Raw genomic sequence first — 26119 nt, 5'->3', positions numbered from 1 at the left:
CAATGCCGCAATCGCCGGCAGCTGATTCCAAACAGCCAAAAACAAGAATACTAAACAAAGGAATCAAAAGGCAAACATAAATAAAACTGCGTTTTGCGTTGTTTAATTCCTAGTATTCATGACATTTATTTGAGGCCTGTTCAACTTAACCCCGCAGCGCTACTTGATAAAGGAGAGGCTGTCACACAATTACAGAGGCCTCAAATCATCAGAAATAACGGGAAGTGGGGTGACAATTCCCCCCCCCAAAAAAAAACCTGCGGTGCAAGGGAAAGGCATGTCTAGAATAAAATCCTGCAAGCAGTGATAGTCAGGCCAGTTAACCCCTCTTTGATTTTCCTCAGAGTGTTATCGCGGCCGGCGTGTCCAGAAAAAGGAGCAGGTGAGTGGGGCTCCTGTCCTCGGCGATAACAAGTCGTCGAAGCGCTGTGCCATCCTTCTCCTTGGCCACGTAGAACAAGGACCCTAATTTTGAATCATACTCGAACTTTTTGGCGAATTTTTGAAGACTCGTTTTGTCTTGCTTTGTGAAGCCTTCCGGGTAAACCTTATTTTTAAGATACTGGAAAAGATTTCTATATTTAGCGGAATCCATCTCTAAAAGGTTTTCGATTTTCCCGCGAAATCCAAAATTGTTTTGGAGGGGATGACCAAAACACTAGGGATTTGGGCATCCCGGGAGGGTACCGGAAAAGCGCCCTGGGGACTAGGTTGAAATCTCCAGCTACTCAAGCTATAAGGGAATAAAAAATCCTAAACATGCACGAATCGGTGATAATGGCTTGTGGCATACGGAAGGAAGATACAGTATCAAGAAAGAATGACATTTTGAATATTGCGGGATATTGGTATTGGTAGCGAGCTGCCAAGCTCAGTGATCTTTTTCTCTTCCTAAGAAAGCCCTTCATGGCAGAGGTTCTCTGGGCTCGTCATGAAAAGATTGCTCGGGTCCCCTGTCGCTTAGTCTTCTTGTCGTGTAATAATCAACTTCCCGTTTTTTTTACTCAACCTTGTCTAGCCAGCGTCGTCGTCGTCTATCCTGATCGCATTCCATCGTGTTGAAAAATCTCCATTTCACAGAGTTTAGTTCCGACTGTGACGTAGGCTGAACCTCGTCAGGGTTGTTTTTCAGGGGGCGGGTAGGAGAGAACCCTGGTTTTTCACTTTTCGTCCGTCTTAGGGAGTGGGGTGCCTGTGGCGTGTGGTCTTTCTCAGTCTTCGCCGACCAATTAGTTCCCAGGGAAACTGCAAACGATTTTGGACTTTACACCATACACAACACACAATCCATACACGTCTACCAAAGCTCAAATGGCGGAGGGGGTCGCCACCGACTCAAACCTTCCTCTGTTTTCCGCCGAGGAAGTACAGCAGCACAATACAGAAAAGGATGCTTGGATAATACATCGTGGAAAGGTCTACGATGTTAGCGAATTTCTTGAACGCCATCCAGGCGGGAAAGATATTTTACTTGCTTACGCGGGCCAGGATGTGACGGTGTTGATGATACAAGAGGAACTTCATAAACACACGACTTTTGCTTATGGTTGGCTTGGAAAATATCTTATTGGCCGTTTAAAAGACGATGTAAGTATAGCTTTGAAACTTTTCGGCGCAATTTCTGAATTTGCTAGAAGCAAAGAGCTCGCACCGAAGCGTAGCCTGTTTTAATACCAAGATCTGTTATGTAAAATGCAAAAGACATCTCGATCATTTGTTAGTTTAGTTTGTGGAAGTTTCAGTGACGGGTGAGTTTTGCTCTTGGTGAAATAATAATTGGTGAAGAAGTGCGTTTGGTATAGTTTTTTTTATAGTGTAAAAACGCATCCAATAATCTAATAAAGAAACATAAAAGAAGAAGTCAAGATGATGCTTGCATAATATTTTTGTGACCCGAGCAGTTAACTCGAGTGTAAAAATATTCTCCGTTTAACAAATTTACTCAACATTTGAATATTTTAACGTTAGCAGAAATCCTAACAGAAAAAAAGAAGTTTGTGATAGTCTCAACCGTACCGAAAATTGCTGATGTTGTTTTCTTGATGTTTTTGAAATAATTTCCAGGGGATTAACAACGTCCGCACGTCATGCCCAGATAAATTCATTATGATTCATAATCGGCCACCATTTAACTATTTGCATTCTCTATTATTCTCTCTGGGTTTATTCACTTGTTTTTGCATGTATTAAAGAGACTGCTTTTTTGTGTGTGTAAAAGAAAATAATAAAACCACATATTGCTACTAAATAATCACATGTTTGCTTTCACGTGAGGTAAGATAACACTAAAAATAAGGGTTTTTCACTTTTCTGCGACGAAAGAAATGCGTTATAATAATTAACAAAGTAATTTCCATTTTCAGTGAATTACAACTGAAGCATGAAGACAATTATAGTCCATCTTTTTATGCATGTAAACTCCGTAAGCAGAAGCTTTGCAAAAAAGTGGCTTTTTGGGTGGTTCCCCCCCTAAATAGAACTATAGCTCAGGGGCAAATACTTGAATTGTCTTATGTGGATGTTTTTGAATTCCTAAAAAACTAGACTTTTTGTGAAACTGTATCAATTAAAACCTGGAGCATTGAACATGTTGTTTCTTTGAATCTGTCATCTATTTGAGGTCGCTATTTTCGAAGAGAGATTTTTATTTCTTTTGTTGGCAGCCAATTTATCTGTAAGTTGATTAAACCATGAAATCAATAGTCTTGAAGGGGCTGTTTGCAACCTCCTATTTAAATAGACCCAGCAATTAATCAAGAAAATGCTTAAGATCAACCTCTATGCATCCTTGGAGATCCAGGGGCAGACAGTGGGTCGAGAGAAAGTCTTATTGGGCAGATCTGGCCTTGGGTCTACGAGGATAACCTCTATGTTATGGTTTTTTTTTTTCACATGAATCATACATTGCCACTGTATAGACAGAAATAATCCCTTAGCACTGCAAGCAATTTTTTTTATGTAAAGAATTTTTTGTTTGACATTTGTTTTAAGAGGACTATATGCAGCATATTAATAGGGAATTTAAGATAGTTCACTACGGTAGGCTGGGGCGGTTGGATGTGTATACGTGCGGCTTGGGGCCATGACTGTAAGAAGGCATGAAAATTTTCAGTTTAAGAATGGACAGCAAAACAGAGGATGGTAAAGTCATTCGCAAAACTCGCTTGAAATTTCTTTCACAGAAGGCTCAATTACTGAAGAAGAGTTTCTTATTTCATATGAAGAATACCAATCAGAAGAATAAGGGTACAAATTAAAGCTAGCTAGTTTTCAAAACTAGTCGATGTTTTTATTTGAATTTTCCTTTCCTAAGCCAACACCTTTTGAGTTAAACAAATCTTTTCTTGATAAAAAGTTAAAAAAAAGACAGCTACAATCATCACTGTTAGGCCCAGTTCAAATTTCAAACTTCTCATGTGCCAAAACTAATGCACAAATTACTAAAATTTATTTCACTTGTTTAGAGCATGCTAGACCGTTGAACGTACATCGTGAAAATGAATTGAGTTTGACTAATTATATAATTAAGTTCCACGCCTGAATCAATCTTGAACTTATGTCATTTGGGTCGACCTAAATAAGTATTAAGTTCAGTACATGAAAAGATCAACATTTGAACTGGGCGTTACCTTTCTTTTCGGCAACTTTTCTCTGTCATGACGGACAACACTAGGTAGAAAACAAGCAGTTGCGATGTGGCTGTGAGCTAAGTTAATGAATGAATGAACTCAGAAGTCTTCACAATTTTTTTTTTCATTTCACCAGTAGGGAAATCAATGTAAACACAACCCAACACACATTTAACCCATTGGCTACTTATTTTTAGAAGAAAACTGACAATAAGTATGCATGAATTCTTATCGGTTTCACCATTGTCTTCACAACGAGAAAGCTGGTGAAAACATACTGTCCCAGAAGGACGACAGTAAAAGGTCATGCGTATTTTGCGTGATGTAACATCTATCCAACCGTCCCAGGTGACCGTAGTGACCTATCTTAAAGTAGCACTGCAGAGTGGCAAAACTTGGGAAGAACTTGAGAATTGTGTATCATAATAATGACAATGATGAAAACTACAGTCAGTTAAATCCTTAGCATTTTAAAGACCTATAGTCATAAGCAGTTGTGAAGAAAAACCTGCAAATTACATATTGGATAGTACTGCAAATGGATGACGTTTTTATTCTGAGGTAAAGGTCAACTGATATACACTGGTTTGTGTAGACATTTTCTTGTTCTTGTTTTGATGCTTTATTTTTACATAATTACAGGAATTAGGTGATGAATTTGACTCCACCACACGAGAAAACCTTCCAATGGATGGATGGCGAGAGGTATAGAAAAAAACTAGGATTATTGTTGTGCTACCGCAGTGCCTGGCTGTCATTAAGGGCTGGGGTTAGGAAAATAAAGGAAAATAAAAATAAAACCCAGAAGAACTTGGTAGGTGTTTCATGCCCCCTACCAATTTCAGCAACTTGAAATCTTAGTGGCAGCCCTGCCAACAGGAAACTGTAAATACCTAAGTGACCACAAACAAAAAAATGCAAACCACCAACAATGTCCATTGCATCTTGTTACGAATAATGGTATCTTTGGATCCTAGACTACAGGGCCGGGTTGGTCGAAGCTGGGTTAAGATAACCCTGGGTTAGTGCGAAATTTGAACTTAGATGTGAGAGATTAAAAAGCAAATTCAGTTTAATTCTCTGCCTACAATTTGATAATTGGATACTCTAAAAAGAATAGAGAAAATTATCCGAGAAAGTGCTTTTGATAAAAAGATAAAGAAACCCGTGTTAAAATTTAACCCCAGGTTAGCGCTAACCGGCGTTCGAACAACTGGGCCCAGGTGTTTTCCTTGTGACTTTTATTATAACATATCCAATGTAATTCTCATGTTCATGAATTTTGAGGCCTGAAGTTTAAACATCTCTGCTCATAATAAGTCGAACATTGCCTGACGGTAAAATTAGCAGTAACTGGTAATCCATTTTTATGTTGTAGGTTTGATAAATTTGCACTCACTAGCCAATTTACCAAGTGAATGAATCAATATTAATGTTCCAAAGTAAATAATATTTTGAACGGCTAATCAATAGAAACCAAAGTAAAAATATATATATCATGTGTTTCAAAGAATGAAAATATCGAAGAACAACTTACTTTTGGACTTGATAATGACTCATTTTTCCACATGTAATTCTGACTTAATTTCAATTTTATCTTAGCTCGTAAAAGCCAAGAAGGTGATAGTAGCAAATCTTTATTTATAACGTGTATTTACTTCTAATTCTAGGATCTTGTTGATTGGAACAAAGCTATCCTACCTCAAGTTGGAAAGCTTGGCCCAAACTACCTAAACTGGGTTCATTCACCAGTTGATCGACCCTTAAGGCTCTTCGAGTCTGACTTTGTAGAATTCTTCTCCACAACGCCCTGGTATGTTGTGCCAATTATCTGGATACCAACAATGTTATATATGTGCTACCTGTCCATTCAAGATTTGACTGCTGGGGATGGAGTTCAGAACATTGATCCGTATTTTGTGGATTCCAAGACTAAGGTTGCATCAGTTTTTTCTGCTCTGTTTCTGTGTGGATTGTTGTTGTGGTCATTTATTGAATACTGCTTGCATCGCTTCTTGTTTCACCTCATCAATCACGTTCCTGCTGATGATCCATTTTGGATAACTATTCACTTCTTTCTTCATGGACAACACCACAAGGTAAGGGTTTGTTTTTTTCCCAGTAGTTTTTGTTGGTTTTTGTTCAAGGACAAGGTGGGTTTGGAATTTTAAGGACAGTCTAAGGTGACAATGTGTGTAGTGACTTCACAACAATTCACAGAACTCTTTAAGTCAATCTGATCCTAATAGTCCTTCTATTCATGACCTCATTCTGTCATGGCAGGAAACTCAGATACAGTTAAGACTACAAGTTGTCCTTCATATCCTCAGGGAATGAGGGAAAATTGCCACTTGTGAGGAAGGTGCATGACACACACAGAGAGAGAGAGAGAGAGAGAGAGAGAGAGAGAGAGAGAGAGAGAGAGAGAGGAAATCTGTAGTCCCTCATTTTCTTTCCTTCTTTCTCATCTTGCCTCTCCTCACATGTGGCAGTTTCCACACGTGCTTGCAAATTTCGCTTACGAAGTTCAACTATCTCTAAAGAGAGTAAGTAAAATGAGAAACTACTCACTATTCTAAGTACTGTTGGACCACTTAATTTTTCTGGCAGTTATTTGAGGGACATGCCATGGCCATTAGAGAGCTTTAGATTTGAGGACAAGGATGACTACGAGTAAAAGATTTAACTTAAATTAAGTTTTTTCGCATATTGTGGAAAAAAAATGTCAACCCAGAAAGTTTCATTGTACTATTTTTGCCCCGGAAAATTAGTGCGGTTATTATTATTGAGAAGCTTTGGCCCTTTTCCAGTTGCAAAATGATTAAAAAATTCTAAAATTTGATAACTTGTTACTGCCACTACGACATTCTCACTAAAACTCGTAGTAGAATGACAATGGCCAACACGTTTTCTCCCAAAATGACGTTGGTTCATCCAAGAGCACCAAATACTGAGAAAATCTCATACTCGTAGTTGTCCTTGTCTCAGAATCTAAAGCTCTGGACTGGAAGTCCTAAGAGTGACAAAACATCGAAATATTTTCTCTTTTAACAATATCTGTTTCAATATGTAATCAAGAGAAATGGTTATGAGAGTTTTAAGAGTTCTGTCATATTATTGTTATATTCTCTCAACTAATTATCTAAGGAAATGTATGGAGACAAGTCTAGAGAATGTATATGTGAATATTTGGGGCTTACAGAAGGGTTAACTACTTATTAACTTTTGTCAGAACCAACCAACGAGACCAGTCCAATTCCAAAGAGAATTCCACTTTTAGTCAGGAATGTCAAACAGATTGGTCTATTCCTGAATAGTATCCTGAGTAGAGTAAGTTTTTATCAAAAATGTGGAAAAGAGCCTATTTCATTTACAAAATGACTGGTCTGTTTAGCCACTGATTTTTGGTAAACACCCTAAGGTGTGAAATTAGCTAACAAGGCAGCTGACATCTACTAAGTTTTATAATCTGTGGAGAACAAATAATAATTTAGGTAAAATTTGTTGCCGTAGAGAGGTCAGAACAGTTTGTCATTCACTGTCTTATATATTGTTGTTAGGTGCCATTTGATAGTGGACGGCTGGTCTTTCCTCCTGTAGCAGCCGGGGTATTGGCCAGTATGTTCTACTACCTGTTCATTACATGTCTGCCACCAGCCATTGCCAAGAGCGTGTTTGCAGGAGGTTTACTGGGTTATATCATGTACGATATGATGCATTATTATCTTCACCATGGCTCTCCAACTCCAGGAAGTTACCTACACCAGCTTAAAAAATACCATGTTTCTCACCATTTTGAAGACCAACAGAAAGGTACTTTAACAGTTAGCTTTCCACATAGCTGAATGTCAAGAACTTTAATGCTCCTAGGAAATACTATGAGTGAATTCATTTTGATGGCAAGGTTCGAGGATGCAAATAGAGAGACCTCAGAGTGGTCACAACAAGGATTATTGATTTCATTGTTTGCTTCTTTACAAGCTTTTTTTATCAATATAATTTATTATAAGAAGGAGCTTATTGGTACTGAGTATAATGTGTGGTTCCTGAAAACATCCATACTCTCAATGTAAAGAGAACTTAAAATTCTAGTGGAGTGGGTAGGTCAAATGGGGGAATGCTTCAGTCATGTTAATAAAAAAACTGAAATTTGATATAATTTTGTGAGTTTCTCTACTCCCAAGAATTTTTATGATGCCTTCCTCAAGGTCAAAATCTGTGACCATACCTGGTTGGTCTTATACATGTAATTATTATTAATTTAAGCAAAACAGTAAGAACCCATAAGTATAAGAACCTGCATTTTCCAAAGTTAGCCTAAACAGGTTCTTACATAAATGGTAATCAGCACAAATTTTGGTTTTTTATGTTCTTAAAGAGCTTTTAATTATTATTTATTTTTATACATTGAAGCTAAGAGTATTTAGTTGTGTTCAGCCTAGAAGAAAAAGAAAGAAAATAAGAATCTGTTTTAAGTTCTAGGCTAAATGGGGTCTTGTATAGAGGGGGCATGACTGGCAAATTTTAGCCTAATAGGTTTTTAAAAACCAGGTTCTTTCTCGTGGGTTTTAACTGTAGCCTTAAAAAACTCTTAGCAAATTTTGTTATTCCATTAGAATGTGTCTTCACTTGCTGTGATAACAACTGACTTTTATTTACCATTGTCTTTTTCCACAGGTTTTGGCATTTCCAGCAAACTGTGGGATTATCCTTTTGGTACCTTCCCAGAAAAACTAGTTAAGGCGGCTTAGTGCAAACAAAATAATAGTAATTTGTTCGCTATAACAATTTTATTATTCTCTCTTATGATTATGACAGATCAACGACAGGGCTTCCTGGTAACAAACTCTTGACTTCAAGGGTAGGGCTAAAGTGCAAAAGAGTTTCTTTGCTTTTTTCACCCCCACACCCTGAGTCAAGAGCTACAACATACTTGTCACATTTTGTTGAAACAATTGTCACGTTATTTCCTGTTCAATGTTGATTCACGTATTACCCATTTGCAAATAAACCTGATTCTTAATAATTATACACAGGGACAAGTAAGATAAGTTAGTTGAGAAGTGTGACGTGAAAATTCTTCAGTTTCAGTCGATCGTTTCTAGCCTGTGCGACAAGCATCAAAAGGGGTAGGGGATAAGGGAGGAGGATTCAGGACAGAGGTATTTCTTTTTTTCTCCCCCTCCCCTTTTTGCACTTGCCATGCAGACTAAGTGTTTCAATGAAATTTGATGAGAATTTTAGCTGTATGGTAAAATAATAGCAAGGGTGTAGTTGTTGATTATGTAATAATAGTAATAAATGACTATGCACTGCATTCAGACTTGCCAGTTAAGTCTCAACTATTTGTATGCAGAATGCAGGGCTGCAGGTATTTTTTTTGTTTTTGTAGAAAGGATTTATTTCTGACCAGGTCACTATTTTAATGGATCCAAACCATAAAAAGTTGTCTGGCACACATCACATTGACATACTGAGTACTTATCTGTTCATTATTTATAAAATGTCCAACTTCAAGTGGGATTTCATTGGAGGCAGGCTAATTTTAATTGGAAGTTGTCTGATTATCTAGTATTATTTGCAGCTCTTATTAAATGTGTCTAAAACAGACAAAACATTAGTTGATTCCAAAATTCAAGTCTAGTATAGACATGTATAGAAGTAAGGTCGTTTCAAATCTGCACCATCATAATAATTAATAAAACAGCAGCACAAAATTGTGTCTGTTTCACTGGCCTGGCCAAAAATTTATACTGCTGTAATGCTCTTGTAACATAGTGTTATTTATTCTAGGTTAAATTAAATTATTCATAAAATGGTTTTCAGCCTGGCCTGCAGTATTCACTGTAATTAATAATTAAATTAAAAATGTACTCGATGCACAATATCATTAATATTTTTTACTCAGTATTGGGATTCAGTTGACTCTGGTAACTTGGATCTTTGGTAGCCTAAATTATTTACTACTGCATGAGTTGAATAAAAATCAATTTCCTATAGACTTGCTCTATAAATTTACTGAAATAAATTTTGATCTAGTTTCCTGTACTGGTGTTTATTATGCAAGTCATGCAAAGTCACTCTGTTGAGCCCCTAAAGTTACTTTATTCAAGGCTCTTTCATTATTTTATCCTGATTTTATTTTAATCACCCAAGAGTGAGTAATTTTTGGAGTTATAATGGGTTTTTAATACAAAGTAATTTTGTAAGCCAAAAATAATAGTTTTAATATTAAATTAATGCACATAACTGGGGATAAAGAATTAGCAATAATTCTACAAGACAATACAGTAATTTAGGGGGTGTTAACATGACACTGGGGTGACTTCTGCCGCGGAGCGAGTTCACTCCGGTTCCCTTTAATGACTCTATATTTGTTTACATGATACCACCACAAAATGTTATGCCCGCGTGAGTCACCCCGGCGTGAGTTCACCCCGGTTCTCGCACCGGGGCGAGAATTTCACTCCGGTACGAAATCTCGCATCGGTATCATGGTGTGAAATCGGTCTGCCGGTAGACTGGAACGGGTAGCGCATGCGTAATGTCTGCGATTTTGAACCAAACGTGTATTTATCAACATGAAATGTACCGTTAAAATTAATAACAAGATATGAAATGACCCAGTCATAATGAAACGTGATATGAAATCAAAAAGTCATCCCAGTGTGAAACTCGCGCCGTTGCGAGTTTTCTCATGTAAACACCCCCTTAGTGATAATGTTTAAAGGCCTTCCTGAGAAATACTAGAATGCTCTTTTATGTGCCGTGTTAGCCTTGCATTCAGAAGAATCTTGGCACAAGTTGCACTATTGCTATAAGCATCAAGTTTTCAAGACATTTGCTTAGTGCACACTTTTGTATACACATGAAAAAGTGCAAATGTTGGTGGTTGAGTTCTCTGTGTATTTCCTTTAAAGTTGTACTTTCCATTGCACCTCAGCTTAAGGGTTCCTTAAGTTACTGAGCAAACTGAATTTAAGCAAAAACTGCCCAGATGGACTCTGAATTTTAGCTTGCTAGCTAACATTCTAACATTGTAAATGTCATTGTAATAATAGCACCCAAATGAGGCTTATAAGCATGTAGATCAGAGTATTATGTTATTTTTCAGAAAGGCCTGTTACCAGTAAAACTAAGTGAAGTTGATAGTGCTGGACATACACATCAATCAATTTATTCCACATTTGCTCCCAATTAGCCTGCTGCATTGCATGTGTAATTTAACCTCGGTTAGTAACGCCTGCAATGCAGCACCAATATCGTCCTTGTTCTGGGCTCCCAATAGACTCAACAAATTACTGGAAGTGCATTTCAAATTTCCTTTCAACCTGATTGGTAAATTGATAATGACTTTTCTAAAAGCCAGTCTTAGCGCATGCTCAAATCCTGGTAAACAAGTGGGGGCCCAGAACAAAGATTCCAGTGCTGTTTTGTAGACAGACTTAACCAAGAGTTAAGTTCTGTTTGTGGTGCAGGCTATCCACTATTAACCAGATACAATTGAAAAAATTATTGTTAACTGCTTAATTTATTGTTGAGTTCTGCTTTTACATTGTATGAAGAGTCAAGCGGATCAAGAAGTGATTTCTCACTGGATGTGCATTACATTCTCCTTGATAAGTTTACCCTGCAAGCAGTGGTTTCTTAACTTAGCATCCAGCCTGGAGAAAAGACTGCTCGCAGGGTATGATAAGTTCTGTTTTGCTAATTTAAACAGCTGAGCCCCTGTGTCATTACCCTGATAAAACAGTCAACACTTAATGACGCCAAGACTGGTCTCCCTGCAAAATGACATCAGAGGAATGACTGCAGAAATTCCATACTGATGACGTGTCACTAGCCAGATCTGGCAAGTGGTTCTAATTAGCTGCAGCAAATTTCCCTCATCGCACCACCAATTAGAAGCACTATCAAGATCTGGGTCGTGACACACCATCAGTACGGAATTTCTGTAAATGTTCCTCAGACATCATTTCAGTGGTGGGGTTGTGTTCTGTCAGGCTGTCCATGGCTTTGCAGGTGAATGCGATGCCTCAGAGTAATATAAAAAAGTATTTATTGAATTGACTCAAATTCTCCAAATTCGTTCTGGTCAGTGCTAGGTGCGGAACTTAGCCTGTCAGAAATGAAGCAAAATTTTGAGGGGATCTGAAGGTTAATTTTTTGAATGATGAATTATAACAGTCAAACGGACTGCGTCAATTATCCAAATCAATATTCTACTTTCAAATTGAATACGTGAACAAATTTATGCCCAGTTCAGTGCTGGTGGGGTTTGTTACAATGTGCTGTTTCAGAAAATATCCATACTTCCCTTGCTAAGGGATTTTAGTTTCAACCCGGCTCCTGTCCCTTTGGAGATTGCACTTCAGCTTCAGACTTTCCTTTAAATATTATTATTATATTGTCTGTAAGACACCCCTCCCCCCTTGGAATTTCTAGTGACCTTCTTAGGGCTGGTAGGGATATTTTAATAATTGAAACCACTAAATTTGTACTGCTGCTGTTAACTCTCCTGCCTTGCTATCTCTGTGAATTACTTATGTCCGACTGCCGACGAGGAAGTTCTTTTGTAATGAGATATTAGATGGTGATCTCCACTGGGGCCTAAGGGGTATAACATTCAGCAACCCTATCATGCTATAATTGAGTTGTCATTAAACCTGTACTGGATAAGGACACCAAATAAAAATTATGCACAGTTTAATCACTGCAATAAAAAAGTATTTATTTACCAGCTTCATTGTTGTTTTGATATATCATTATGATATAACTAATAATTCCTATTTTTGTTTGGTTTTTATCTCTATACTACTACATGAGAAATTTCTGCAATTTGATTGGCTTAGAGCAGTGGTATTTCAGCTTAATTTGAAACACCTACTTGTGAAAATTACAAAACCTTCGCGGGTAGTAGTATAAACAAATAATAGCATGATTTGTACGAGATGTTTGGCATAAATACCACTCGTGATATTTCAAAATTGTCTCAAATTTAACTCGCCCAACAGCTTGAGAAATTACGTATAACAATTTCGAAATATCACTCGTGGTATTTATGCCAAATATCACTATAAATCATCCTATTACTTATACTAATGTATTGCAAAATATTACTAATATACAGCCAGTAACGTATTGGTCAAATTGATCCAAAGGTTACAAAAATGCAGTTTCTTCTAATAATAGTCATTTGTCAGAGTGATCAAATCATCCTTAGATAAACTAAATCTTGGAACGTTTTTAATGGAATAAGGCCCAGACACATGCATCGCCCGAGGGTTGGGGGACGGGGACTCAAAATCAAACCTTGAAAGGTTACCTTTGTGTGTTTGCTTTCTGTCGCCAGTTTATTACCTTGGTTGTATTTTAGCGTGGGCATGGCTCAAATTCATACAGTTCTAGTGACAGTTTGCTTTGAAGCTGGATAGCTCTCTATCCTCAGGGTAAATCACTGTCTACTGGATAACACATTATTAGTTTTGCTCTAACAATTATCCACTGGAAAGTGATTTATCCGGTGGATAGTGCTAGCCATCTTTTGAACAACCAGGACCAGAATCCTGGAAAGGTACCAACATTCTAAAACAAAAAACTCACGGCTACTGACAAAGTAATAAAAACCTATAAACAGTACTACAGAAACTCTAACGACAGTAATTTTAGGTTTTAGAGCCATTAAGCGCCCACATCATCAATTTTTTTATCAGGGAGCCCTCCCCCCCCCCAATCTTTGCTTATACCAGAAGCCAAATAAGTAAACCTATTAATATTGAATTCAAACAAAGATGTTTAAAGAGCATTATATACTCAAAATTATATATAATATAAAAAAAATAACTACTAGTGGCATTGGCTAAACTTGTAAAAGTAAAATGATGATGCATCACTTAAATAATGTTAACATATTCATTGACTGGACTTCTCTGACATTATCATGCACTTAGGTCAATCAAGTAGAGCTCTCACTTCATAAGAAATATCTACCCTGAAATGGCTTTAAAGGGGCTATGTCACGAGGATACAGTAAAAACCATGAGTAAGAACCTACATTTTCCAGGGTTAGCCTAAATAGGTTCTTACATAAATGGCTGTTAACATAAATTTAGGCTATCTAGGTACTTAATAGGTTCTTACTTTCTTGCAAAACATTATGTCATTGCTAAGAAGATTTTAGTGATCAGCACCCCTAAATTTGCATACCTAATTATTGCTTATATTTTAATATGACCATAATAGAGATCTATTCTCACATGAATTTAAATTTCTTGAGTCAAAACAACTTTATATACATGATTGTGCTGTAAAACACAATATTATAAACATTTTCTCAATGACCTCAATCAAACAACATTTATATATGTACTAACTTAACTTTTGCAATTGCAATTAGTAAATATTTTTAAATGATTTTTGAAAATTAGAACCTTTCTCCAAATTTTTAGGCTAAAGACGTTCTTATATAGAGGGGGTCTAAATTGCAAATTTTAGCCCAACAGGTTCTTAAATCTTAGGTTTTACTCGTGGGTTTTTACTGCATAAATTTCCGATTTTTTTAAGGTCAATTCTTTGCTATAAGTCATTAAGTTTAGTGCCTTTACCAAAACACAAAATGCTCCTGAAAAGTTATGAAGATACCAAACAAAATAACTTCATCAGGAAATAATAGCAGTAGCATTGAAAACTTGTTTAGAAAAAAAGTTTCAATCCATTTCCACCTTGCCATCTGTTGCAACAGATAACAGGAAACAGTTTCAATGCTTAAAATAATATAGTCTTAAACAACAAAACTGGACCATTATTTTTGAAATTCAATTGATGAGAAGACATGTTATAATCTAGCTTTTTAAAAACATAGCAAATAGCGTGACAGCCCCTTTAACCCTTTGAGTCCCAATATCCACATACAAATTCTCCAAACTGGTCTCCATACATTTCCTTGAAGAATTATTTGAGAGAATTTGGTAAAAGATCAAAATAATATTTTTCACTTTGTGATCATTTTGTTAATTCTCATAGACTTTGCTCATGATAGTCTATGGATATCGTTAGGAGAAAATTGATCTTGAGCACTATTGGGAGACCAACTGTTAGTTTTTCCATGACATCAAATAAAGAAATTAGAGAGAGAGATATGGTAATGTGTGAAGCTTGTACACTTTGGTTACCTTTGGTGCTGTGTGATTACTCATGAATTCATAGAATTCATTGTTTTTCAGGGAGAGGGGGTGCACTGGGCTCTGGTCTATCACTATATGGGGGTGGGGCATAATTTGGATACCCACCAGGAGGGGGTGCAGCAGTAGCATGCCCGGGGGGAGCATAATAACCTGCTGCTTGCCCTGCCACAGGATACTGTGCCCCAGGGGGAGGAGGTCCATATCCTCCTGGTATTCCTTGGGAAGGTACTGAGGGGTAGCCTGCATAAGGCTGACTTTGCATGATGCGTCTTTGAAAGAAAAACAACAGTTTAAAGGTTACATTGCCCAGTCCTATTTTTGTGATTTCTGGAGTCTCTAACATGCATGCCAGCTCCCAGCCTCTGTTTCCCATCTCTGTTATCATTGGTGTCCAGTCACCTTTGGCCTTTGTCTCAAAAAATCCAATCTGAAAGATATTACGAAATCATAAAAATCAATTTATGGCCCATCTGTCTGCAGGGGAATAGGCTTTCAAGACACTGTCAATGGCTACAGATTGAAGTTATTAGCAAAACTGAAAAAAATTCAGAGATTGTAATAGCCTGTGCCAGGCTCTCAGATAGTACAGTGGGAACGTATTAAAACGAGCAAAGCGAAAATAAGACTCGCACGACTTGGGAAAGGGGGCGGTGGCGGCGAAAAATGGGAGAGAGAGCCTGTTAGCATTTCTTTAACGACCCTCTTCCGCCCATTTTTGTCACGTCTGGATTCGGCTGTCAAAACTGTTAAGACTTCAGTTAGCTACAATCATTCTCAAGTTTCTCGCGTGAGCATTGCACGCGACGCGAATTCCTTGTGCGATGTGTGGAAATTTATGTCTTCGAATTCGTTATCCTGTGAGAACATCCATTTTTTTGGCCCTAGTTTATAGCAATAAAAGGGGGCGGTAAGTTTTTTCCTCTGATGGGTACTGAGGTTAAGCTCTGGAAGGTTCTACATTGTCACTGAGCAAATGTGACTTTAGCCGCTTGTTTCACACTGAGAGGTCATGGCACAAAAATCGATTTACTACGGCGTTGGTTTCTGGTCAGCAGGATTTGCCCTCTGATGAGAGAGCATTTTCTTTGACCTCTAATTAGAAGCGTAAAGCTTTTTATTGCGGCTGAATAAGGGTTCTAATTTTCTCCAAAGTGCCTTCTGGATCTGACTAACTAAGTGATTTTCTTTAGTCCGTGAATTGATGTAATATTTTTCTGCAATGTTGTATCACGCTGGGCCAAGCTTGTTAGTTTTCTTTGCAGAATGTTAAATTATCACAGATAGTGATGTACAGATCCAGAATTATAAGAATGAAGTGCAGCTTAAACTTAAGCTACATCAACTAAGGAGAATTGCATTGTGACTTAGTAAACTCCAGCTTGATAGTGTTTCTCTGAAAATAGTGTAAGTCTTTTGACTGGAGCGCGTAGTTTCTCCCTTGGTAATAGCGAAATATTAAACTTAACAGTCTTTGGACTGTTTTGTCATTGCCACTTTGTGATCAACCAGGACTCCGGATTACCGAAACAATTTCGCACTTTCCTTCTCTCGCTTTCTTCGCATCCTCCTTTCCCTCTTCACCAATGCCAAATAGTTGCGGCCGGACATCCAAGCTTTTTCAGTTGTTCCACTTGGTCTCGCATTATAGATATCAGCGGCGAAACGACTATTATCGCAGAGTTTTCTAGGATTAGAGCAGCTTTAGCCAAGCGTGGGAATAGCTGAAAGATTAAACTTTTGCCGAAACCGGTGGGCATAATACCCAAAACATCTTTACCGCGAGCCAAGTCGCAGACACTCGTCTAAAGCACAAGACAACGCCGATTCATGAAGATCATACGCGCGATTCGCGTTAGCCATCTTGGTGATGACAAACTAATGACCACGCTACTAGGTGATGATGTTAACTGTCACAATTGACCAATCAGAGGGTATATCAGGAGCTGATATACCGGGACAGGCCGTTAAAAAAATGCGTACAGGCTCCGCCGCCCTGTCTCTCCCCAGCCCTCTCGCATTTTTCTCATTTCTTATTACTGAACGACTTTCCATCACCATCTCGGAGCCTGGAACAGGCTAAGATTGTAAGTGAATTTAGACCATTGACCGTACCCATGGCCGTAAATATGGGTAGATTACCTCTTACCCCGGAGAAACAGCTAGGCTTCCAAATAGAATGGTGATGCCATTATCACATCTGGGAAATCACAGATGCCCTTTATATAACTATGTGACACCTACCTGTACCCATAAGAAGAAGCAATGTATCTTAAGGTCCCTAGTAATATGCCTAGTGCCTTTCTTGAAAATTAATAATACTTGCCTTCACAGTATGCTGATATTCAACTATGGTGCCTTCATAAACTGGTGTCAGGTCCTGCATTCTTGAACATTCCTTCTCAAAAAACCACACTGAATTGTAATCACCAGACAAGGAAAATTCTATGAAGAAAATGAATTCATGATAGTCAGTTTTTTCTTTCTTAAGAGGAGCTGCCACTTAGAAGATTCCTACCTTAAACAATTAATTACGATCACAATACTTTTTACGTTTAAGTATGATTGAGTCTTTGACAAGGCAATGACAGTGAAATTTGTCACCAGGAATTTTTTCTCAGACATTCCATTCAATTAGGCTTTCTGATTGATAGATAAGATTGCTTTGGGGGAGGGAGATAGAAATTTCCATCTATTTTGTGTTAGACTGCAATTTTGGACAGACCAAAATGGCCAACATTTGAAAAGGAAAATATGAACCCAAATAATAATATTATTTTCATAGGGGAGGTGGGTATGGTTCAAAGTAATAACCCCCAGCCCCCTCCAGTGGGGAGAGAATGAATATATTCTGAGGCAACAAAAATACTAATTATTATTATCTAAGGACAGTGATCAATGCCTTTCTTTCTATAGTGTTTATATTTTAATAAAATAATAATATTAATGCAATGCTGGAAACTAAAAGAAAGTCAAAAAGGGAGAACATTCACCTCCATGACTCCTTTTTCCTTGATCCCAAAAGATATCTGTCAATTTCCATCCCTGCTGCAGATGTTGTGCGAAGTGTCCCATCCAATCACAGGTGACCTTGACAAGTTTTCCTGGTCCAAGGTACATGACTTGAACAGGAACATTCACAAGCTGGTACGTGTACAGAGTGGGGTTTGGATGACGCGGCATGTTAAAGAACACATCACAGCCATACACTGAAAATTATGAACAAGACATTGCCATCCCCTTCAATTCATACTTCTGATCATTGCTGAGAGTACAGTCCAACCCTGTTTATATGGATACTGAGGGGATTATAGAAAGCGTCCATATTAAGCAGGTTGAATTTAGAAAAAAAAGGAAGGGGCTTTCTTTCCCCAGGGACAAAGCGAACTATCTGTAATAATGAGGTGTCCGTATTAAGCAGGTGTCCCTAAAGCAGGGTTTAATTTGGCTGTACTCAATTTAACACAAACCTCTAAAATTTCCATTAAGTTACTCTGACAAATATCAATAATAAATCGGTTGGAATCATACATCCCATGGGAGAAGTCCTAAGTGACAACAAAAAATTTATGTTTGAAGCAATTTCTAAGAGGAATGGGATTGACTTTCACTAACTATTAAACGGACACTAGCTATTTGTAAAAATCCCAGGATGTCTGATTAACTCAGGTTTGACTATTAATGGATTATAAATAATACAAATAATAGAAAAAAGCAACAGAAAAAGACATAGGCTACATGCAGATCTTATAAACACAGCATTCAGGAAAATGAAACATTTTTTTATTTGTCACATAAATACCTGTAATTTTACAAGTGAAAAGAACCTCAAACTACATCAGGCGTAACTATATAATTATAATTTCTCAAAATGTTCTTCTTCTATGTGAAGTCTTCACATAGATTTTTAAAATTTTATGGTTCAAAAAAGACTATGGACGTATTACTTATAATGAATTGTTCTAATTTGCATTACCACTGTTTATACCTTCACTTTTGCCACCGATTGATGCTAGCATTCCAGCACTTTGTTTCTGTCCAGATAGCTCCACACACACTAAACGGCCACCTTGCTTGCAATATTGAGCAATCTATAATAAATAAGTCAGCAAAATAATTAGCTTAATAAAATAGAATGAGAGAGTTAGAAAAACTTTCCTATTTTAAAATATTATTTTCATATTATTATTACCAAGTTGAAAATAAAATTACCTCTAACTTACAATAGTTACAAATCAAAAATACATTAAAAAAATCACACTGTCTTTGTGTTTCTTTAACTTCGTATTATGCCTTCAGTTTAGTCGCAACATATCTGGTCATTCCATTTGTCCTGTTGGGGACAAAATGAAACGAAATAGTCGCCAAAGAATTTGCACTATAAATCTTAAGTTGCCTGTAGCTAAAGGAATTCTTAGCAGGAAAAAAAATTAAATAAAAATAATCTTTTATTGATAACAAAGCTAACTTTAAAATCCTATTTACAATTAATTTCACTTAAAAAAACTATTCAGTCCAAGCACTAATTATAATTCCTTTTGATTTAAAAACACTTAATTTCAATTTTAAAAAATTCATTTCAATTTTAAAAAAATTTGCTAAAGAAGAAGAAAGAAAGAATTTTCACTAAATCTTAAGTTGCCTGTGGCAAAATGAATTCTTAGCAAGAAAATAAATAAATAAATTTTATAATAATAGTAATAATAATAATAATAGATGGATATAATAGATACTTTATTCAGCACAGCATTCATAAAGTTTACACATTTTCAATGAACTAATGAATACACTTTTTAGATTGTTTAAAGAGTGAGTGATTGTAATACAGTAAACACCTGCTTATAAGAACCTACTTTTTATGAAATCTGGCAAAATAAGTTCTTGTATTTTGGGGTACTTATTGAGAATGATGCTGATTGAACACTACTCACCACCGAAATAATCCCTGACGGATTTGACACTTCATTGCTTCGAGTTGACAGATTCAAAAGCCCTGCTCGCTCTACAGTTTGGATGCTTGACTTCACCACTAACAACTGCCAAGAGTGGTAAACAGGGGCTCTGAACAAGGGGAATTTAAAAAACAAATTATTGGCAACTAGATCAGAGAACTTGGCATAAATTGTACGTCCTGGAAAAACAGTAATTACATGATGACAATCAGCGTACAAAGAAAGTGCTGTCCGATAGTCCGGGGCTAGTGGATTTTGTTATCAGGCTGGTGAATTCTGTTTTTAACTTGCCTGATGGGCAAGTGATGTTTTTTGAGCAGTTTGAAAAAAGGAAGAACTGTGAAATCAATTCTGCTTGTCAAAAAGCTTTTGGGGCTAGTTTAAATGATGTCTGCACTAGTAAATGCTAGCTTTAGCTTGCCCGAATGGCAAGCTATAAAAATGATTTTCTTTGCACCCTGACAACACAAATTTAATTATGTAGTTCTAACTTTTAAATTTGTGGACTGAAAATCCAGCTCATTCAAATAAATGTTACAAGTCCTTGGCAATCCTTTGACTTGATATTAAAGTAGAACCTCCAAGTGTGACCTCCTCTCGTATATGACCACAACCACCTTTTGGAAGATGGTTTTAGAATTTTCTATTGTTTTAATCCTCCTGTAAGTCACCAATAAGGGCATGTTTTGATCTCCCTACATGTATTTTTGCTGAATGTACTTACACTACTCAGAGCATGAGAAGAACTTTTAGTTACAAGCAACATTAACTACACATATCATAACTTGTATTGAATTCTCTTCCAAAATGCATACCATAAAAATTCTGAAAATTAGCCCAGGGGCTTGTATCTTTCAAAGGCCCTTTTTGAGGGGCTTATTTTTGGAGGGGTGATTTAACAGAGGGTTTTTTGTGTTACTGGATTGGGGGGCCTATATTTGGAGGGCTTATACATGGAGGGGCTTATTTTTGGAATTTTACAGTATGTGTTCTTCCTATTGCTCCATTCATGCATAAAGGGACCACCTTCCACAAGCGGCCAATAAATCTTTGCATTTTGGGTGGTCCCTAATGGGAGCTTCTTTCGCATTTCAGATGCCATCATTTTTAATTTTGATGCCATACCCGTGGGGCCTGGAAAAACTTCCTTGGTATGGCGTCTCACTTGCATTCCATCCAGTCTTCCCAACACCTGGAACTGCCTTGAATGTTTCCAGAACAAAGCCTTGCAGATATGGTTCACTGAGCTTGCCATACTTGCTTGTTACATCTGAAGAGACTTTTGTTTGTCCAGATACTAAGCCAAAAGTAGCTATAACATCCAGAAAAATAGGATTTGATTCATAATTGACTCGAACAAGTACGATAGAGACCGAGTCTCTGTTATAATGTAATTTCACAAGAAAATGCAGACGATAAATTACTGATAAGAAATATGGGAAAATAAATTAGACAGTGAGTGGCAAGTAAACATAGCTTTGTACTGTAAGACGTTTGGGTACTGGCAAAACAGGTAGACTGTGAATTCATTGCCATGTATGACACGTTGATTTTGTTGTCAGGTACATTGCAAAAATGTGTCATTTTGGTTTGACAGAGAATGCTTTTGTTTGACTTGGCCAGCAAATAAAATGCGACAGTAATGACAGTGACCATGTGAGTTTACCTTAGTTGTTGGTTTGACAAACAAAACCATGCGACCTAGGTTGTTAACATTTGGCAAAAACTGTCTTACAGATCTTTCAATTCACAGTCTACCTGTGTTGGTAGTATTTTTTTATTGTCTACCGCTAACACCCCTTAAAATCCTTAGCCCATACCAGACCACATTCAAATTGAATAAAATAAGTATTCTAGGCTGGACACCAAAACTCCTTACCCTACCTTGGATTAGCTATAACCAATATAAATTCTAGGGTAATAATAATTAACAATTAATGAATGAGGCTGTGTATCTTATGAAGAGTTATGGAGATTGAGGAGGGTGTTATGGCCGAGGTGGATAACACTCTCTGAGATCTCCATAATTCTTCATATGATACGAAAGCCGAATTCAATAATTGTTTTATTATTCATTCAGAATAATTCCTAGTTTAAAAACAAAGCTAAAACATGCTTACCTCCATTGATGTTAAGTTCACCTTCGATATTGAACGTTTAGGGTTGTTCAGCTCCGCAAATATTCTCCAAATAGCAGATGTCGCCCTCCGAGTTGTGTTCTTGCTGTTCTTGCCATGTTTTTAGCAATAATTTCGCCTAGTTCTTCCTCTTGAAACGAGTGAAATGTCTGCCATTTTTTGTTTTCACAACCTAAACAACTCAACCTCGTCCCCAGGTCTTCTCGGTTAACGATGCATTAACCTGCAAGAACGCTGCATTTTTGATGTCATTTCCTCGTTAAACACAAAATTCTTCCAGATTAGTAACTGGTTATGGTGAATTATGTGTGTGCTTTTAGCCAATCAGAGTCGGGGAAATATTTTGAATGAATAAATAATAAAAAATACATGTAGCCCAATCACTGAACATAATCCCGATGAAGAGAGACCCACAATGTAAATTAATAACAAACAAATTATAATGACAATACTTTATTCAAGAGAAAAAAAGAAATACATCTTGATTGTGATTTTGTGAGGTTAACCCCTATATATTTAAATGGCATCCAAAAAGTGGAAGAGAAAAAACATTTCACCTAGTAAACAGTTACATACATACATACATCCTTTATTATCTTTCCTTAAACAAGGCTTTTCAAAGATAATTACAAAAAGTATACTAATACAAACAAAATGGAGTACAGTAAATATATAAAAAGTGGATTGGTAAAATTATCTAAGAGCTAAAAATTAATTGCTATTTATGATCATACATAAAATACAAGAAACATCATTTATAAAGTTCTATGCAGAGCAAAGTAGCTTACTTTAGAGCTTTCGTTTGACACTTAAAAACATCTCTACTTAGTTTTAATTCATTGTCCAAAGAGTTCCATATCTTCACTCTTCATAATGTATCTATCAATGAAGAGGTTTTTCTTTGTTGCATAAAAACCAACCATTTAGTACTTACTTTGTCCAACAGTAGTGACATCAACAGTGACAAAGTGAAAGGCAAACCTCAGTCCAGGATAGTAGTAGGGATCCACAGGGAGAGGGGTATGTTTGCCCTGCTTAGACTGTTGATCAGTTGATTGAGACTGACTTGTGTCTGTACCAGCAATAAAGTTTCCAACCTTTTTCCTGTCAAGAAAGAAATGGTACAATGTCAACTGAGTCCCTGTTATATCAAAAACAAGTTGTCCTGGGAAGGAGTGTCAGCCTCCCAGCCGAGTCAACTTTTGCAAGCTTTTATATGAGAATAAAGTTGACCCCTTTGCTTGTGCAAACAGTGCTCATGCATGCCCTGACTGTCTAAGACAATACTCGCACGTGCTCTGATTGTTTCACCTTGACCGAGTTGACCTGACTGGGTGAGCCAAAACGTTTATATGGAGAAAAGTTGACTCAGCTAGAAGGGTGACCCTACCAGATCAATTAGGTTTCTGGGAAACTGCCCACCTACCCCTCCCCTAACCCATCATTTTTCCCAAGGTGAGAATTAAGTGTTAATGTTAGCTCAGGGGAGGGGTAGGTGGGTAGTTTCCCAGACACCTAAATTGATCCACCCTAGTACCATCACAAAAGGGTGACATGCCTAGCCAGGTCACCCCTCTGGCCAAGCCAACTTTTTGTTTGTCATGCAAACATGTCGCCACTTTTTATAAGGCACGTCTGTCTCACCTAGATTAGCAATTGCTACCTGCCGGTCAGTGTAATTACTTAAGGTAAGGCGTTTCGGTACAGTTTTTTGGAGACCATTCCGATATTTTTCATTCGCCTTAAAAGTGATTTTATCCTTGACTGATCGCTATAAAATTTTCAGCAGTGATTGACTATGAACTGAAGTTTGTCAAAATGCAGTTTTTAGTAAAATTGTATATCACTATGACAACAAAAAACAAAAAGCTTTAAAATTGATAAAAGCTGAATTTTGCGTGATTTACACCTGTTACTGAAAGCCGACACAAAAGTGTAGTGGGAATCAGATTGTCCAAAAAACGCTGGCTTTAAATGTGCTGCACCTGTGGAATAACAATAAGCTGGGGCCTGTTCAATGATTATTATTGAACAGGCCCCAGCCGTTCAAAAGGTGGATAGCTCTATCCACACGATAAATCGATATCCAGTGGATAGTGCAATTGGTTTCCCTAATACTTAGCCGCTGGATAGTGATTTATCCACTGGAGAGTGCTATCCACAGCCAACTTTTGAACAACTGGGGCCTGGCCGCGGTTGTTCAAACGTTGGATAGCACTATCCAGTGGATAAATCACTATCCAGCGGATAAGTGGTTACAGAAACCAATTGCGTTATCCACTGGACAAAGATTTATCCAGTGGATAGAGTTATCCAGCTTTTGAACAACTGGGGCCTGCAGATTAGGATTGCAGGCTACTCTGGTCATGGTCGCCTGCAATCACAGGCTAAGTTTACATCTGTAAGCGTTATATAACATAAACAAAATGCTGTATATTACAGCCTACAACCACAAGAAAAGCTCCACGTACAGGCGTTTGAGCTTCGGTGTAAACTTGACTTCAAAAAGTTTATGATCCGGCTTATGATATGCAGATGAAGCTGATGGTTTCATCAACGACGGGCTATATTTTTACGCTAGATCTACTGCTTCTGTATATGCACGTATTAACGTTAGTTCTTCGAAGACTTAAGTTTAATTATAACCAATAGATCGTTGCATGATTGCAAAGTACATCATACATGGCTTTAAATTGTGGTGTATTGAAATCAAGAAGATTGAAGCATACACTGTAATAAATCATCACCTCTTAACACGAAAGTATATCATTCACCCTAAATTTTAATACCTTAAAGAGTCCATGTTATCTCATGATTCAGGATACAGATTCTTGGAAGCCACTCGTTGTTATTTTTCCCTGTAAAATATTTCTATTTTTTGCTTCAGACAGCCAAAGTTCGTAATGGTGAAAGGCTTGGGACCTACAACTCCCTCCAGTCCCTCTCGGTTGTTCTTTCCGCAAAAACTTTTTCCGGGCGGGGGGGGGGGGACGATTCGCAACGACGATTTTCAGCACAACCCAGCGTTGCAATGTTGGAACAATGTTGTGACCATACGAAACAACGTCGCAACAATGTTGCAACGCTGTGTTGCGCTTCAAATCGTCATCGTGTAACACCATAGCCTGCGTAGCTGGCGGTATTGTGTAGTAGTCGAGTGAGATTTGGCGACAGAGCCGTTGTCATGTAGTCGAGTGAAATTTGACGGCGGAGCCGTCACGAGCGGCGAAGCTGCCGCCTCGTTCCTACTCCCTTTTTTTGGAACATGGCTCCGCCGCCAAAACTTTAATCTGGCACCCACACAATACCGCCAGCTACGCAGGCTAGTAACACCACCTTAAGAAAATTTGTAATTTTGTTTTTTTGGTTATCACGTGACCGTACGCCCGTACGACCGTCTGTCTGCATCACAGGCATACCAATGTAAAATAACTCAATTAACAGATATGATATCACAGGCAACTCGAGGTGTTTTTGGCGGGATATCGCATGGCCACTCAGACTTTCACACAACGTTGCAATGTTGGAACAATGTTGTAACTATTCGAAACAATGTCGCAACAATGTTGCATCAATGTTGCAACGCTGTGTTGCACTAGAAATCGTCGTTGCGGATCTTCTCGTGAAACATCACCTTTGGCCATGCAAAACAGCATTGTAGTCGAGCATAACAACGGCAAAGAAAAGTACAAAAACGTGTGCTGCACGTGCCAATTTGTTTTTTTGTGCTTAGAATTAGATCTATTGATTTTGTCGCCGTTCTCATTGCTGGCGCCGTTTAGCATAACCCGATGTTTTTTGTTTATAAGTATTTAGTTAACGAGAGCTTCGCTTTTAGCCTTGCTAAATCTAAATATAGATTCTATATATAGATTCGAGCAAACTTGTGTTTACTTGAATGAAGAAGAATCAAATTAAAACGGTGATTTTCACGTAAACGAACGCTCGTAATTCACAATTATGTAGCTTCTATAGGCTTGATTTTATGAGTATGAAGGCAACGTAACTCCAAAGTTGCAGTTAATATTGAGTTGGTTGATTCAGCACACAAAGTCATGCTTTAGGAATTAAATCGACTGACTAGCATCCGAGCGCGATCGCACATAGAGTAAATGAATTAACTGTGGTAAGACGTGTTTAAAGACGTAGGCGAACTGACATAAAAGACGTAGGCGAATCGACTCTAGTTGACTTTAGTCTAAATTTATCGCGCTTATCAC

General features: G+C 37.6%; 2 protein-coding genes across 3 annotated transcripts; one reads left to right on the top strand and one right to left on the bottom strand.

Moving 5' to 3' along the window:
• The first annotated feature begins 1268 nt into the window (after window positions 1–1268).
• Window positions 1269–9630, top strand: LOC140927637 (fatty acid 2-hydroxylase-like). Of its 2 annotated transcripts, XM_073377312.1 has the most exons (5): window positions 1269–1587; window positions 4272–4334; window positions 5300–5728; window positions 7190–7442; window positions 8307–9630. In XM_073377312.1, the coding sequence occupies exons 1-5, from the start codon at window positions 1312–1314 to the stop codon at window positions 8378–8380; spliced, it is 1095 nt and encodes a 364-aa protein (XP_073233413.1). In that variant the 5' UTR covers window positions 1269–1311; the 3' UTR covers window positions 8381–9630. The 2 variants fall into 2 exon arrangements, with proteins under 2 accessions (XP_073233413.1, XP_073233414.1); XM_073377313.1 differs by lacking the exon at window positions 4272–4334.
• Window positions 9631–14400: 4770 nt separating this feature from the next.
• LOC140927636 (uncharacterized) lies at window positions 14401–24800 on the bottom strand. The gene is made up of 8 exons (XM_073377311.1): window positions 24689–24800; window positions 22834–23003; window positions 20887–21073; window positions 19741–19870; window positions 18798–18900; window positions 17803–18018; window positions 17136–17254; window positions 14401–15239 (listed from the first exon to the last, which is right to left on the bottom strand). Exons 1-8 carry the CDS (start codon window positions 24700–24702, stop codon window positions 14838–14840), a joined length of 1341 nt encoding a protein of 446 aa, XP_073233412.1. The 5' UTR covers window positions 24703–24800; the 3' UTR covers window positions 14401–14837.
• Between the last annotated feature and the right edge of the window lie 1319 nt (window positions 24801–26119).

Source organism: Porites lutea, chromosome 2, assembly GCF_958299795.1.
Source record: "Porites lutea chromosome 2, jaPorLute2.1, whole genome shotgun sequence".
NCBI lineage: Eukaryota > Metazoa > Cnidaria > Anthozoa > Scleractinia > Poritidae > Porites > Porites lutea.
This window is presented reverse-complemented; position numbering and strand designations above follow the sequence as displayed.

Coding starts and splice junctions, on each gene's coding strand:
- LOC140927637 (XM_073377312.1), top strand. CDS start 1,312: ATGGCGGAGGGGGTCGCCACCGACTCAAACCTTCCTCTGTTTTCCGCC. Junction 4,335..5,299: donor CAATGGATGGATGGCGAGAG/GTATAGAAAAAA, acceptor TTCTAATTCTAG/GATCTTGTTGATTGGAACAA. Junction 7,443..8,306: donor TTTTGAAGACCAACAGAAAG/GTACTTTAACAG, acceptor CTTTTTCCACAG/GTTTTGGCATTTCCAGCAAA.
- LOC140927636 (XM_073377311.1), bottom strand. Junction 21,074..22,833: donor TGTCACTACTGTTGGACAAA/GTAAGTACTAAA, acceptor TGGATGTTATAG/CTACTTTTGGCTTAGTATCT. Junction 19,871..20,886: donor AGTTTTTCCAGGCCCCACGG/GTATGGCATCAA, acceptor CCCCTTGTTCAG/AGCCCCTGTTTACCACTCTT.